Source organism: Lutra lutra, chromosome 2 (genome assembly GCF_902655055.1).
Source record: "Lutra lutra chromosome 2, mLutLut1.2, whole genome shotgun sequence".
NCBI classification, from domain to species: domain Eukaryota; kingdom Metazoa; phylum Chordata; class Mammalia; order Carnivora; family Mustelidae; genus Lutra; species Lutra lutra.
Genome location: NC_062279.1, coordinates 199811872 through 199829638, shown reverse-complemented (window position 1 = coordinate 199829638; position 17767 = coordinate 199811872). Strand labels below are relative to the sequence as shown.

The following is a 17767-nucleotide window of genomic DNA, read 5'->3' as shown; positions in this document are numbered from 1 at the left end:
GAATCAGTGCATCTCTTTGGCAATGTAACCATGTGAATTTCCTATACTTCAAGTTCAGTGAGATATTACTCATGAAACTACCATATAGGAAAGTTCAACACTTGTCCTAGACACTTGGAATCCATGTGACTTGGGCAAGTTACTTTACCTCTCTAAGGCCCATGTGTTCATCTGTAAAATATGAATAACAATGGGCACTTCACAGGATTGTTCAGAAAATTAAATGTTGTCACACAAAAACTTAGCTGAGGGTTTATTACTGAAAAGTGGTTTAAGTTAATGTTTGCAACTTTTATTATTATTATTCAAGAAAAAAACATTCCAGCTTCTTAGACCTAATATGTAGCAGAAATCATTACAAAGTTACAAGTTCAATTAGGGTCCCTTCACCCTATTATTCTATCACCAAACTCCTACCTCTCCTTTAATATTTAGCCCTAAAATCATCTCCTCCAAAGCCTCTTCTGCCATCACAACTCCCAGGCCAAGCAGATGTTCCCATAATCTCAAGTGTGTGTATGTGATTTTTAGTCATTTCACTTAGCATTTTACACAATTTTACCCATTGTGTTCTGCCTCCTTCATTAGAAAGGCAGTCTCCTGAGGAGAGGGACTCATTTCCTTATCTCCGCTGCCTAGCGCAGTGCCTGGCACTGTAAAGTGCAGCACATACATTTGTATTTCTATGGGACACAGAAATTATTAAAAGAGTTTCCAAAAACACCAAATTTACTCCAAGAAAAGCCCTGGAAATATGTAGTGCAACAAACACTATTCTAAGGTGAACTAAAAACTTCCCCCATTAGGTCATATGAATAAGACATCTCATCTTCCCAGGAAAATGAAATTTTCTCATGCTAAATGAGTAAAAAGTATAAATCAATGGGTTTATTATAAGAAAGGTGATAAGAAAGAGTTAAAAACCTAATGGTGTCACTATGGATGGGCTTTTTGACAAGTAAGAGAAATTTATATCACGAATAATCAAATTTGGAAAAAGTCCACATAGCTTGTTCTTTCTCTTTGGGTTTTAGGTATAATAAATCCTGTCTCTTAACAAGCTCTTTATTTTAAAAAAAAAAAAAATGAAGATTCTATCTTATATCCATGGCGCCTACTGCCTTTCTTACCCATAAAGGGAATTTGGATTTTTTTTTTCTTAGCCCATTAACCCAGTAAGTACTTCCTCCAACCCAGCACTTGAATGTTTTTGATCAGAGATCTCATCCCAAGTGATCCTCCTCACAATCCTCTGAAAAAGGAGGGCCCAGCATCATGATTCCCCATCCCATCAGGAAACCAAGGCTCCCAGCAGCATTGCATGAATGGAGCACCACCTGTGCTAGGCCTCACCCTGAGTCTGGAACTCTTTCCATTATCTTCATGGCACTCAGCTTGAATTCAAAATGGCAGCTCACCCAGAGAATACATTATTACTGTATTCTCTGGCAGTAGAAGGAATAAATCAGTAATTATATGAATCTGTAATGCTTATCCTTTCAGACATTCTTGACCTCCACTCAGTAACGGTGAGCCCAACCTTCACGCCCTCCCACTCCCCACCGTCGCCACCATCCTTGCCCTCCCCAGCCATGGACTTACTTAGCCATCCCACGCTGGGAGTGCGCCGCACTCGGGGGTCATCATCCAAGGTGCGGGTTGCTAGGCAGGGCACTGAGTTCTCAAGCGGGCTGCGGGCTTTAGTGTCAGAAGCAGAAGACAGGAGGAGGAGGACACATATGCAGCCACAGCAAGGATGAGGATGGAAGCATTAATTTAGAAGAAAAAATACTAAAGCAAATCACACAAGCGAGTTAAAGAAGAACAGTGACATATTACATCGACACAAATACCCCCTCCCAAGACCCTTAGATGGAACAAATCCCAACACAGAATGAAAAGACTTTGAAAAAAGTACATTCAACCATTATAGTTCCCCAAGTACCAGGGAATGATCTGCCCTGCAGTTCTAACAGACAAAACATGGACTGTATCCAGAAGAAAGATCTACATAACGAACACTAATCTTAAGACGTAAGATCAAGACTGTTAATAATTTTGCACCATGCAAGCACACACAGAGGGAAGCTACACACAGTTTTGTAAAGCACAGGGGGCAGGGGATTATGTTAGTAAGGTCTTTCTTATGATCTACCCTACAGACCCTTCCATGGATCTTGTACAGGAATGCAGAAAGCAACAGTTCATACTTCTACTTCTGAAATATTTTCCTTGGTGAATATCGAACTGGTTTTCAATTTCCGTTGCCTCTGTTTTTCAGCCCTTCAGAAATATGAGACTGGGATATAGATAAATCAACACCTTAATATGAACCAATTCAGAAATGCATGTTAGTCCTCAATTTCTGGTGTCCTTTAATACTTCTTTTACTATAATTTTAATATTCAGTGTACCCATGCCAAATCTTAGACCAAATCCAACAGATTAATGATGCAAGCTAAATGCAAAGTATGGTTCCTCTAGGTATTTTTCATCAACTGGAGAGCATCATGAACTTCTGCCTCAAGATAATTTCATTTGGGCTTCATGTCATCTATTCTGCTGTTCTCATCAAATACCTCAGTCCAAGGCTACTAAGAAATAGGCAGCATAATTGTCCTTCAAGGAACAGTGAGATAGGAAATATCTAACCATCAGACTACATCCAATTTGATTTAAGAGAGTTTTAATATGACAGTCAGTAAATAATCAAGACAACAAAGCATATCCAACCAAAAGCAAAGATTAGATAATCGATTCACACAATTCTGCAAATAACAGGGCAGATAAAGAGTCTTTAAGGCTACTGGTGACTTGGGAGGTCAAGTTTTGAATGGACTCATTTACAAATTAATGTAAGTTTATGACCAAATTTGGGCATTCTGCACATTATAAAATCTAGAAACATTTTTGTCAATTTATCTGTCTGTGTTAAAAGCTGTAAATAAAGCCAGGACTTTCGAGCAGGCCGTCTGTGCCAGCACCTGTTTGAGGCAAATCTGATGTCTTCTCTTTGCAATCTGAATTTTTAATTGTTTCCCATAACTGAACTTCTTTGCAAGTTTTTATTGCACTAAGAAAAATGAAAAAAAGGGAAATGAATCAGTTGAGATTATTCCAAAATTGCTTTTGTCAAGAAGGAGGCACTTAGAAACATAATATCACGCTGACCAAGTCTCACCTCCTATTCCTTTTGACAACTGAGTGGTCTGCTTCAAGATCACTTGAATATTCCAGCCAACTTAGCTAAAGGAAATGAGAGGTGGGGGACAACCCCAGCCATTTATCTAGGCCTGAGTGAGGACTGACTGAAATTTCAGGTCGAAGAAAACTGACAGGGGTTGCCAGGGCAAAGTAAGCCCACCAGAACATTCACATCCTTCAGCTTCTGAGCAGAGTGAAGCTACCCTGGTACCAGGGCTTGCCCCTCAAGTGAGTGCAAGAGGGAGGAAGCTGGTCTGAAACTCAGGTGCTGATAACTAACTTCCCCAACAGCTCCTCTCTCCTCAACTGCTCCCAAGATGTCAGTGTGTTGTCTGTGGGGAGCTAAAGCTGGAAACTCCTTTTTGCAAACGCGTAGCCTCCACTGACGCTGAACAGCACCATCAAGGGGGCAGTGGAAGAGCCTGGCACACAGCAGCAAAGAACCTGGCTCCAAAGACAGGCATGAAAAATGAAACTGCCCATAGAGACTTGGCACCTGGGTTTTAGCAAAGCTGATTGGAGCCATCTGGCTGCTTACTCTCATGAAAACTGGGAGGCTCACAGCATCCATTACTTATGTTGGCAAATTCCAACATTTTGATTTGTTGGACCCTCTGTGTACTTCTGTGCAGGAAGAGATACAAACTCTGTAACCCTTTCATGTTGCGTTCTTTTCTCTTCACAAATTTACTTCAAAGATAGAATTTTGAAAAGTCGTTCCCAAAGCTGGAGCAGAACTTTCTATAATTATACCACGGTAATACATATTATGTACGCCTTTTCCAGATAATGGTTTCATTGTACCTCTTCTACACTTAAGCTTCAAAATAAACAACTTAGCTTTGCTATTATCTTACATGTTCTCTTCTAAATCATTTTTGCTTGACTCCAAGCATAAACAAGGAAGAAATTGGCTTATATTATTGTGACTTGATGAGGAAAGATCGAAAGATCTATAGCTTTAAAGATTTCAGAGTAATGGTTTCCAATATCTACACTGTAGAAAAAGGTGTGGTGGTGAGAATTTTTTTAATGATTCATGTTACCCTTGAGATCAAGTTTGCCAAAACCATCAATCCTAATCAGTTCAAGTGAGGGTATCCCTACTTAAATCAGGCAAAAAAAAAAAAAAACACCTCTCCAGCAAAATGCGTTTTTAACAATCCCATTAAGAAAAAAATAAATTTTACTCAAGTTAAAGTTTTAGCACTCTCTTAGGATTGCAATGTTCTATGTTCAAACAGTCATCCTGAAACTAATATTAAACTGTATGTTAACTAACTAGAATTTGAATAATTTTTTAAAAGGAGTCATTGAGCGTGTATTATGCATTCCACAATTACTTAATCAAAAAGTTTAACCCAAGAATATAGCTGCATTTCACCTGTGTACACATGAAATGTTGCCTAGAAATCTCCATTTAGAGAGCCAATAAAGACATCCAACTGCCACAGCTGGAGCGTATTCCTGCCTAGACATAGACTGACTTCTAGATCCCTTCAACATCACATTATTACACAAAAAGACCTGGGCTCAACTGATGTGTGGGAAATAAATTATGGTTACGGATGCTCATTGCCCTTTGTAGTTTAATCAGCACATTGTTATTAAACACGCTAGGTTCCTCCATATTTTTAAGCTTGGGCAAATTGTATTACATTTCTGAGCTCAGGTTTTTCCTATGCAAATAGAAATAATGATATATACATTAGACTTGATCTTAGCCAAAAGGCCAAGAAGCAATGATGATGTATATAGTAGAAACATCATGGAGGACAACGCCAGGTGCATAATGAGGGTTCAATTAACAGGAGATACTATTGTCGCTGCTGCCACTACTATCGCTGATGGAATGGAATGATGTTTCCTTTGCTCAGCATCCTAGAGGGTGTTGGGAAACATCAAAGACAGAAATGCTGGCCTAATTCAATTCAACTTTAAATTCAAAATGTGATTTTTAAGCTTTTGGGTTCATAAACCTCAACAGATCTCCTTTTTGACCTTTGTGATTTGTGCAGAAGCTAGGCTTGAGTGGATGCAGCTTGCTCAATTATTCTTGGCAGACATTAATTTTATTCCCTCTTCTTTCTTTTGGGAAGATAAGGTAAGGAGTTCACGGTGCTCACATCCCCTCATCACCTTCCCTCCTTTTTCACATTTTCCTCTCCTTCCCTTTCCTCTTCTGTCTGTCTTTTATAAAGAAGAGGACAGGATGTGGTCCCAGATCTACACCTACTCTCCTAACTGCTCTTAGAGAAAGATGAGGCTGGGGAAAACAAGACTTCGCAAAGACATCTCCATCAAGGATCTCGGAGATGACAACTACCCCGTGGTGGCAGCAGCAAAAGGCCCTCTGAGTACATCGCTTTTCCCTACGTGGGAGGGTATGACACAGAGAATCATTCCATTCCTTTACTCCATCAGAGACCCTGGCTGTGGACCAGAAACTAATAAAATTCAAAACTATGTTTATTTCATGGTAACATCCTGTTATACATATATTATTTATTAATAGCTAACAACTGTCCTTGCCCAGACATATTGCTCAATCTTCATATGCTAATTGCAAATATTAGAAAGCCCACAAGTGACACCTCATTATGTACTATTTGGCATCTCTAAAATTGATAATGAAAGCAATACTGCTTGAAAAATAAAACTCCAAGAATGTTTTCATTTATGGAGTAGTAGGAGCAGGGGGGAATGAGGCACAAAGAAAAACAGAGTACAAAATAATGGTGGTGAATTGAGTCTGTCCTTGGTTTTAAATGTAAAAGGCATTAAATCTGCTCCTTTAAGTATTTCTGAATAGCCATTCCTTACAGTGGTATCTCACATTATGATTCCTAAGAACTTTTCACAAAAAGATCTCATCTACTCCTGGTTGTATGAAAAGGATAAGACACTACTACCTTTATTTACAGATTTAAAGAATAAGGCCCAAAGATATTACGTAAATTGCTCAAAATAGCACTACTAGAAAGTATTCATCCAGGACTAGTATGAAGCCTTCAGAAAAGATGGCTCATGTCTCCAAGAAGATTATAAAGTAGGACTTTTATGTCAAAAACGAAATACTCACTGGTATTATATCTCTTAAGCCTGACTCTTCATTGCCATAAACAGCAGAACAGACTAATGAATATTTGGGTGAAAAGAACTCCTGGAAAAAAATGTGTTATTGCTTCTTTAAAGATCTGAACACTATAAATCTGGAAGATCAGTCACTTGCCTAGGGAAGAGAAAAGAAATGAGTGGTATCTGATACATGAAGTAGAAATACTACTATTATTAAGTTACTCTTATGAAGGTATATTGAGGTACTTTTCTAGAAACTTTCCATGGATTGGTTCATTTAAACTGAGGCTGAGAAGAGCTTGATCATTCGCTGGGTTCTGGCCAGGACATTCATCTGTGCTGTGCAAATGAACGCAGAATTAGAGCCCTGAACAAAACAGATGGATATGTGCTGTTGGATTTGGGAGAGAGCTGGTTGTATGCAGAAAAGCACCTGGGAAGAGGACTCTCATTTTAAGGTGATGTGAGCCTGAGAAACAAAATGTTGATTGACCCGTCTCAGAACTGGAGAAACATGACCGCCTGCTTCAAAGGAACAGAACCTCTGAGGGAAGTTAAAGAAATGCCTGCCTTACCCATTGATTCTGGGACCAGGTCTGAATTCCAGGGTACAGGGAAAGGGGGGCTACGAAGTAGAACAACCCAACCAGAAACAATTGGGATAAACCAGAATCCAAAACCCAGACAAAAAGCGAAGAATTTCTAAAGGGACCGAGAAAGCTGCCAAACCTGGCGGTGGTCCGGGCCAGATCTTCCGCGTGCCAGTATCTAGGCAGCTTGATCTAACAGCCAAACCAAATAGCTTGAATACGCCTAATCTCAAATCAGATCCAAAGCAACAAGAGCCTAGCTAATCCCACTTATATTTCAATGGGGCCGAGAATTACTGTTAACAAAAAAAAAAAATTGATTTCTTTCCATTGTCTGTTCTTTGTTGCTAACCACAGTCTCTAGAACTGCAGGTAACAGCACTAGAGGACACTTTTTTAAACATCTAAAGGTGCTGTGTGCTTCTGTCAGAAGAAGCAGTGTGAGAGGCAGCAAGGAAGCAGCAGCGGCCTGGGAAGCAACAGTGAAGAGAGGAGTCCAGGGAGAAAGTAAGTGATGGCACCAAGGAGTGGGAGCAAACAGATCACAGTTCTCATATCTGACAGGAAAAAAAAAAAAAAAAAGTGGCAAACTGAAGAGAAAATCCAGAGGCTCAATGAGGAACAAGCCCTGGATCTCTCTCAGTATCAAGGCCACAGCACAGACAGGAAAAAACATGGAGGAAGCAGCATGAGGCACCAGAGCCAGCCGCCCTAGTCCTGGAGCTGCCACCTTGTCCTACCCCTCACCTACCTGCTAGAGCAGCTTTAGCAAGTCTTGGATTCTCAGTATGGTTTAGGGTTTCCCGGACAGTCATTTAGCAAAGAGTAAAATGAATGAGGGAGAAAGACTCTTTGTAAGGGACTGTGATGGGAAAGAGCTTCCTTCTCTCTTACATCCCATTTGGGATTAGCTACCAATACCAAAGGGCAGAGGAGATAACTCAGCACTATATCCATGGGTCTCTTTCCAAATAATAAGCTACAGAGCAAATATCATTCCAGAAACCGCTCTTACTCAATATGATTTTTTTCCTTAATTGCACTTTGTGGAGTAATTGTTTGATTACTATGTGCCAGTCACCACTTTAAACATTTTACATATATTATCTCATTTAATTTTCATTATCTCTGTTTTACAGACAGGGAACTACATACTAAAGTACCTTTCTAACTTTTTATTTAAAAAAAAAAACTAAAGAAAAATGGGGTCATGAAATTGGAATGGGAAAAAAATGAAATTCATAGTCTAGGTTTAACTGGATAACCAAAGTCACTTTAGGAAAGGGCATGTGCATTTACAGACAATGGAGGGTAAGGAACAGGTTTCTATGATAGTCTAGGGATAAAAAAAAATGAAGACGCTGGGGGCGGGGGGGAGGGAGGGAGAACAGGGACAAACTGATAATGGCATTGACCAAATTTCCACAAAGGTGATGCAAGCTGAATACACGAATTAAGGTACCTAGTTGGTCTTCGTCCTTAAGTCAGGTCTCATTCATCTCCTATAAGCTTAGACACCACATTTCAAAAGTACCCATTTAGGTGGTAAGTGATGTTTTTTTAAAAATCAGATCATTCTACAAACCATAATTCTTTAAGACAGTGATCAGGTAACCTTGTCAAAAACATCACACTAAATACTTTGAATACATACCAATTAAGTATAAACTTTATTTTTACTTTCTAATAAAGAGCAAATGAAATACATCTTACTTGATTTTCAAGTACTACCAAGGAATGTTCCTAGGCTTACTGGTTATTCTTTCATAGTAAACTATAATAATATAGATTTTCTAAGTATCTCAAACCAAATTATTAAGTAGAGCTATATGAAATTGCTGACAGTCAACTTTATTTAACTACAAAATGGCAATTTCATATGGCTCAAGCTAAAGTAATAGTAAGAAAAAGAGTGGGTGAAGGGAAATCTAGCACCAGAGGAAATGAAAACCCAACACTAACCCCACAGAAATACCTCAATTAATATACTATGAAATTACAGCACTTGCCTAAAATTTAGTACCTGGAAGACATGTCCATCAGAACTCACAGATGTCTCAGACAAGTAGTAATTTCACAATAATTAACACCTTGGAAGCTAGCCTGATTCTTTCCTGATTTATTACAAATAAAAATGTTTTCCAGTTCTTTTTAAAAACACTAAATTATCTTAAACACAAAGCTACATCGGGACCCTAAAAAATAAGAGTTAATCTCTAGCTATGGAGAGACAGTAGTGGGCTGTTAGTGGGTGTACTGCTAAATGTTTGAGAAAACCAGCTCTTCGGGGAAAAGGCATGTGTATGCTCACGAGCACTTCTGTGTGTAGTAATTTTTATTGATATAAAGGACAGGCAGCACATATACAAGTAATAATAATATATATATACTCTATCGTAAATTACATAGAGTCAGTTGATTCTTTGTTAGTTTTTATCAAACTCTTTCAGCAATAGCCAACTTACGGTTGCAACTGGCAACCAAACACAGTTGCAACTCAATATCCTTGTTGAACATCCATTATCATATATGTTAACAAGTAGGACAAAAGTGAAACAATGAAGACATATGTCAGACTTCACTCATTCCTCAATGATGTGGGTGACTCCTTTGCTAAACCTGCATAATAGTTTTTGAATACCGGGCCAAACATTTACAGGATGCTTTGTGTTCTTTGCATTTTAAAAGCTGTTTTGGACTGAATGTTTGTATCCTCCCAGTATTCCTATGTTGAAACCCTAACTCTCCCATCCAATGTGATAGCAGGTGGTGGGGCTTTGGGGAGGAACTTAGGTCATGAGGACAGAGCCTTCATGAATGCAATTAATGCCCTTATGAAAGCAGAGAAGAGAAAGAGGATAGATTTCCCTCTGCCATGTGAAGATACAATGAAAAGACATCCATCTACAAGCCAGGAAGAGGGTCCTCATCAAGAAGCAAATCTGTGGCACCCTAATCTTGGACTTCCCTTGTGACTCCAGAATTATGAGAAATAAAAGCCTGTTGTTTAAGCCACCCAGTCTATGGTAATTTGTTAAGAGCTCAAGCTGACTAGGCAATGGCCATAGACACTACACACTTAAATTTAATCCACACTATTAACATTTTCTCCATCACTTTGTAAAGCCTACAGACAGGTGACAAAACAATAAATCAGGTCCTGATTTGAATTTGCTGATTTCTATAGTATAAGTGCTACCTCCATCAAGTTACCAAAATGAAGTCACTGATCACAGAGTTGGGAAGGAGGTGACTAATTGAGCGCCATTTTGTTGTATTTCCACCATACAAACACAATAGATGTTAACAACACAAAGAGTGTAAACTCCAGTACCAGTGCAATAAATAGGAAATGATGAATTTTGAGAAATTACCTTTGTTTTTAATATCATTATTTAATGGTATGTGTACATAATTTAACTTTTAATGGTAGCTGTGTTTAAACAACTGGTTTACAAAATTCCTGATTGGCTGTTGTGAGTAGACAGAACTAGCTCCAGCATACCACTCGGAAATGAAAAAAATTCCAATTCTAAAGTATCTCCATAAATTTCAGCTATTAATTGCACTGTAGCTATCATAACTAAAGCAAACAACATCTATTTTCTCACCTACAATAGAAGACTGAAGTAACTAAGTTTATCTAGTTTTTATATGGGGTTACAATATTAGAATCTAGCTCCAACATCAATAGATGTAAGATTCTCATTAATTAAAACAGTAGCCACAGCTACATAGTTGTTTAGAAATTTATTCTAACGACATTTCATAGTTGTTAAAGATAATCAAATTAAACCCTAACTTATAAAAAATAACTGTATAAACTTTCAAGTTAAGAAAAAGCACTTTTAGAAAACCCAAAATTTGCCATCTGATAATTTATAATAATGCAACTTAGAGATACATGAAAGTCATTACTATAGAATCTCTCAATGTCAAATCTTGCCTCTGGATATTTAAAAGGAGTTAGGTAACACAAAGGCCAATAACAACATGTTTAAAAAGGCTAATCATGTTCCATGCGTCAGGGTGTAAGCTGATCAGCTGAAGAGCTGGAAAAGAAGAACTGATTGTGCTCCCTATTTGCTTTCCGCCTAGCATATATAACATTTCACAAGTGAAAGGTAAATGACAAAGGCAATTTCAACTTCGCTCTGAAGTACAAAGATCTGATAGGATAAAAGATTGGATGATGGATGATATCAACATATCAGTTGTATTCTACATCCCAATACTTTCTCCTAAAACACAAAATACTGGCCTCAAGATCCACTTGTTCTTAATTTCTACTCTGTCTCCACTTCATGAAAAGGGAGCTCAGACCAGACTGGTAGAAGGCACCCTCATTCTGCCATATTCATTCCACTTCTCTTCGCAAATACAGCAATACTTGAATTTGCAAATAGGGCAATACTTGAAAAAATGCACTTTCTTTCTTCTTTAATGGTAAGTACCAACTTCAGGATAAAAAAAAATTAATCTCCAAATCATGGAATTTCATTTAACTTTGAAGAAGAGGATAAGAAAAAAAATACATGAAAGACAAGACTTTTACTTTAGTTGCCATAATTTTAAAAACAGGGCCCCTTTTAAAATGAAGTATTTGTGACATCAGTTATAGCCCATTGTTCATCCCATAACATTTCCAGCCATTAAGCGCTTCAAAAATATAATTGAAAAACAAGAAAGAAAGCAGCAAAAGACATACACAAAAAAATAAAACATTTCCAGTCAGCAGCAATATGCCAGGTAATGATAGCAACTATAGTAGGAATAGTCTAGATTAGATTCTTCTTTTGTGACTGTTTTATATAAAGAGCACTTCTAATTAAAGTACTTATTTATAACTTGTTTTGCTTTTTAAAAAATTTATGGTAGCAGTTAAATCAATGTATAAGTCATTCAATAAAACTGAACCTTTCATTTGGTTCTACTTAATGACTGGACACTCATTAAGAAAGTACAATAATAAAATGGTTCAAAAATACACCAGAGAAAGTTTGCTAACAGTAAACTCTCTTCCAGCCAACCATTAGTTTTAATATGAAGTCAGAAAATTCAATTTCCAGAAATGGAGTGGCTAAGTTAGAATTCAGTTTATACAATTCATTTAGTCCACATTTCCCATGGCAAAATACTTTACCCTATTCTGAAAGTACAGATGAAGACAATGAATTAGATGCTCCCTTATCTACTCATTTCTCTTAGTACTAAAAAAGATCAAGGTGGGATGAGAGAGACCTGGTTCTACCAGCCCCATGTTTAGCAACACTTCCTGTATGCTTTTATCTTCCATACTTCCTAGAAATAAACTTCTCCCCTTCTCAGATTATACACAACCATGAAATGTATTTGAAACAAAGACAATGATACAAAAGATAGATACTTTATAGAAAACTCTGCTGAATGCAACAGAGTATAAATACACACAGAACCTTTCCTACTACTATACAATGGGGTAGTATCCCACGTTGAATAATTATTCTCACATCTAACCATCATTATCACATAACAGAAGAGCATATGATCCTTTTTCTTTTTTTTGTAGGCCTAGACTTTATTAAGTAATAAATGTAATACTGAGCTTTACTTGGATAAATAATGTTATAGAGTAGACACCATCTCACATATCTAGGAAACCCTTTATGATACTAGAATTCAGAGCATTTATCATATCTCAATCTATCCTCCTAATTCTGACACACCCACAAGTCAAAGCATGTTCCTTGATATACTCAAAAATCTCTGAGTTTGATGACTCATCTGAAATATTCGGTGGTTTCACCACAGTGGTGGTACCAGACCATCCCAATCAGACTAGACGTATACGGGAGCGAGCGAGGCATCTTGACATCTGCAGCCTTAGCAACTGCTGGAATCTTTCCAACAGAACCGCAGACCTGCCCAGCTGGATAAAAGTCTCATTAGGAAATGGCTGTGGCATATGAACTTGAGGAAGGAACGTGGAGCGGGATAGCAAGGACAAATGGCGCGAGATGGAGTTAGGGTGAGAGAGAAAGGGAGGAGAACCAAGCGGCTCTTTGGCCTGGCATTACCATTATCAGGGCTGGTAAACATCCGACTCGCACTGGAGACTGTCTTCCCAATGTCAGCCAGGGACCGAAGGTTAGATTTCTTGGTTTGATGCCGGTGCCTCCGGAGCAAAGTGTAGGTCACCTTATCCTTAAGGTCAGGTTTCAATAGGCCTGTCTCAATCTGATGGTCAACAATCATCTCTGATGCAAAAACAAAGCAAAACAAAAACAAAAAGCAAAAGTCAGCCACAAGATCATAAAGTTAAACTTTTTACCTCAACTTTACAGATATTATCCTCAAACTTACGATCAACACAGTATTTCCCAAATTTCCACCTTCCATCTTTGTATGGGGGTAAAGATACGGGGACACAGAGATTCTGGTGTTAATGAGAAAGTTATAAATACTCCACTACAAATTTTATGTTTGGAGAGGAAGAATCATCTTGTCCTTTTTTTCAATTGCAGCTAATAGTGAATTCACATTAATCACATTCTTCTATGAGTAACACAGTAAGTCAGTAATTTACATTTTCTCAATTAAGCAAAAAAAAAGAAAGATTAAAAAATTTCATGTACTCTCTCATAGCAAATGTGCCAGAAATATAAATGATAAAAGAAAAACTTGAAAAGAATATGCAAAATTTAATGTAGTGACAATACTGATTTTTTAGATCTAGTTTCCCAAATTCTTCTGTAATGATGTATTTTCCTTAAAACAAAACAAAGGAAAAGAAAAGAATACTGTTCCCCATATCAGGTTATTTGAACACCAATTAATCCAATGAAAGACTAAACTACAAAACTATGCCTTCATCTTTTCTAAAAAGGGAGGCTGTTCTTGTTTGGATCCAACAAAAGCCTTTTCAATATATTCCATTAATCATTTTAAAAATAAACTCACCAGAATTTAATATAAAATTTTAGTCTTACCACAAAAAAGTTAAAATTTCTATTCGTTCTTGTTTTTAGAACGGCTTTAATTGGAAAAGATAACCGTGTTTCATAGAAATTGCTCCATGGGTGGCTCTGCTGAAGGACACTTTTTTGTTGTTGTTGTTGTTTTTTTTTTTCAGCATAACAGTATTCATTATTTTTGCACCACACCCAGTGCTCCATGCAATCCGTGCCCTCTACAATACCCACCACCTGGTGCCCCCAACCTCCCACCCCCCACCCCTTCAAAATTCTCAGATCGTTTTTCAGAGTCCATAGTCTCTCATGGTTCACCTCCCCTTCCAATTTCCCTCAACTCCCTTCTCCTCTCCATCTCCCCTTGTCCTCCATGCTATTTGTTATGCTCCACAAATAAGTGAAACCATATGATAATTGACTCTCTCTGCTTGACTTCTTTCACTCAGCATAATCTCTTCCAGTCCCGTCCATGTTGCTACAAAACTTGGGTATTCATCCTTTCTTTTTTCTTTTTTTTTTTTCCAGCTTTATAAACATATATTTTTATCCCCATGGGTACAGGTCTGCGAATTGCCAGGTTTACACACTTCACAGCACTCACCATAGCACATACCCTCCCCAATATCCATAACTCCACCCTCCTCTCCCAACCCCCCCCCCCGATCAACCCTCAGTTTGTTTTGTGAGATTAAGAGTCACTTATGGTTTGTCTCCCTCCCAATCCCATCTTGTTTCATTTACTCTTCTCCTACCCCCTCAACCCCCCATGTTGCATCTCCTCTCCCTCATATCAGGGAGATCATATGATAGTTGTCTTTCTCCGATTGACTTATTTCGCTAAGCATGATACCCTCTAGTTCCATCCACGTCGTCGCAAATGGCAAGATTTCATTTCTTTTGATGGCTGCATAGTATTCCATTGTGTATATATACCACATCTTCTTTATCCATTCGTCTGTAGATGGACATCTAGGTTCTTTCCATAGTTTGGCTATTGTAGACATTGCTGCTATAAACATTCGGGTGCACATGCCCCTTTGGATCACTACATTTGTATCTTTAGGGTAAATACCCAGGCAGGGTCAGCGCGGCCTCAGGTCCCGCAGGGTCACAGAAGGATCGGGGGTGTCTGAGTGTCGCAGAGCTTACCGGTATTAGAACGGGGAAGCCGGCTACAGAGACAGAGCCGAGGAGTGACTCTCAGCTCGGGGTTGCCTTGAACCGGTCGCAGGCTCGGTCAGCTCGGAGCGCGGCCGGAGGCCAGGGTGACGGGAGTCATTGGGCGCTGTTCTCTGAGGGCGCACTGAGGAGTGGGGCCCCAGGCTCTCGGCTCCTCCAGGCCAGAGACCGGGAGGCCGCCATCTTCACTCCCGTCCTCCGGACTCTACGGAAAGCGCTCAGGGAACAAAGGCTCCCGAAAGCAAACCTGAGCGGATTACTCAGCGCGGCCCCGGGTAAGGGCGGTGCAACTCTGCCTGGGGCAAAGACGCTTGAGAATCACTACAACAGGCCCCTCCCCCAGAAGATCAACGGGAAACCCAGCCAGGACCAAGTTCACCTACCAAGGAGTGCAGTTTCAATACCAAGGAGAGCGGCGGAATTCCAGAGGAGAAGAAAGCAAAGCACGGAACTCATGGCTTTCTCCCCATGATTTTTTAGCCTTGAAGGACACGTTTTACTCTAAAAGAAGAAATCCTCTTTCTCACAAGTCGGCATGTCGACAGGATGGCAGAAATGTAGCCTGGCACATCCTTCTCTAATGTCACACGACAGGTCGACATTTCCTCTGTCCGGAACAGGGTTCAGGCAGAATCATCACAGAACCCACACAAGATATGCAATGACAGGACATTACCTCGCCACTGTATGCAGGTGGCATGTAGCTCTCATCCCCAGCACAGAACCAGAGCAATGAGCAGATTCCATGCCTACCTTTTCAGGTACATGAGTGCATCTAGCACACCTCAAAACTCTCTTCCTGGCAAAGTTCCCAGTATACAGAAGTGGAGATGAGAGGGGCATCTGCTCAGATGTTAAGGTTCCAACTCTTGATTTCAGCTCAGGTCATGATCTCAGGGTCCTGGGACCAAGCCCTGTGTCAGGCTCCGTGCTCAGCATGGCACCTGCTTGAGATTCTTACCCTCTCCAGCTGCCCTCCCCGCTCCCCTCTCATGCTCTCTCTCTCAAGTAAATAAATCTTTTTTTAAAAAGGGAAGATAAGAACAAAAGCTTCTCTTATAAAGTCTGATGAAAAAAGTGATGGGAGCTGGCAGGATAACAACATCTCCTATGAGAAGTTAGAGATGTTCCGGGGGCTCCACTGGGGCAGACCTGTATCTCGTGGAAGCCCATCTTAATAGGAAGCCCCCGAAGAAATGGCCTGACAGCCTACAGCTAGACACGGACGATGTCCATGGTACACAGTCAGCTACTTGGCAACCAAGCAGAGGCTGGATCCAGGATTTTCCGTCACACGTCTTACACAGAGGCCATAAATGTCACCTAACACTGGGCCACTTGGTGGGAAGCTTGGGCAAGGGAGGGAGTTTCTCCCATAGGAATGTTTTGGTTTGAGAGTGGCCTTTAACTCTTGAGTGTGTTTAACTGCACAAACCCTTCTCAGTGAAACTCTTAGAACTGATCCTATAATTACAGCTAACCCTCTGCTCCACAGTAAAATAATTAGGTGCTACTCCTCTCCTTTCCCTTGAAGTCTTGTTCAGTGTGGAAGTCCATTTCACGGAAGAGCCATAAAAATAAACAAACAGCCCCAGCATATCTGCAGCACAAGTTATCAAGCTCCTGCTCTAATTCCAGGGTTGTGGATTAAAGTGCTCCTTATCTAGCCTTCCTGGCAGGGCCTCCCACTATGCTTGCCCTCCCTTGTAATCTCAAGCCTACCCATGCAAAGGCACAGCCGGCCCTCTGGTACTAATGCCTGGAAATCACCAGTTAGAACAGGTTGACATCTGTGTGGCTCACGCCCTTCATTAAGTTTCCATAAAACGGCCCACATTACAGTGATCTTTTTAAGCACAAACTATAAAACCTTTCAAGGAAAGTGGGGGCAGTAACATTTCACAGTTACACTGAAATTAAGCCTTCAGTGTTCAAAATCCCGCAAACACTACCAATTGTGACAACATGCCAACTATATATGAGAGCAGAGCCGGAAGAAACCTTAGGAAACACCAAGTTTGCAACCTCTTGTGCAGATGGGAAGAGAGAGGGCGAGAAAGGCACAACCCCCCAAGTAGAACCCCATTTTCTGACTCACAGTTTACATCTTTTTCCATATCACAAAGTGTTTTTCTTTATTGAAAAAAGCTCTAAACTAAAAAAAAAAAAAAAAAAAATTAATATATCCAGAGCTTCTACAAGCCAACAAAATGGTGTTCATGCAACCAAAAAATGGCCCAAAGTGACAAACATTTTGGAAATACAAGGCCCAAGAAAGATTAAACTTCAGGACTAACAAAGGCAATTTAAAAAAAATTATATAAATATCACCAATTATGAGATTTTATAAATCTATCAAAGTAGCAAAAGGAAAACAAGCAATCCACAGTGATGTGAAGGGGGAGTGTCATAGGGAACCACATATGACAAGAGCAGTAATAACTAGCATAACGTTTCTTGAGGGCCACTTGGCAAATCATGTAAACAAAACCCTTTAATATGTTCAAACTCTCTGGATATTTCAGCATTAGAAATCTACACTAAAAAAATACGCAACTTCACCAAAGTATAACAAAAATGTTCACTTCTATTCTTTTTTTTTTAATTAACATATAATGTATTATTTGCCTCAGGGGTACAGGTCTGTGAACCATCAGACTCACACATTTCACAGCACTTACCATAGCACATACCCTCCCCAATGTCCATAACCCAGCCACCCTATCCCTCCCTCCTTACTCCCCAGCAACCCTCAGTTTGTTTTGT

General features: G+C 39.5%; 1 protein-coding gene across 4 annotated transcripts in view; it reads right to left on the bottom strand.

The window, feature by feature from the left end:
* SLC4A4 (solute carrier family 4 member 4) overlaps positions 1-17767 on the bottom strand; it is a 355406-nt gene that overhangs the window by 176775 nt on the left and 160864 nt on the right. For all 4 annotated transcript variants that reach the window (XM_047719486.1, XM_047719487.1, XM_047719484.1 and 1 more), the window contains exon 6: positions 12929-13108. In XM_047719486.1, the coding sequence (XP_047575442.1) occupies positions 12929-13108 (180 nt within the window). The remainder of the gene's footprint in view (positions 1-12928; positions 13109-17767) is intronic.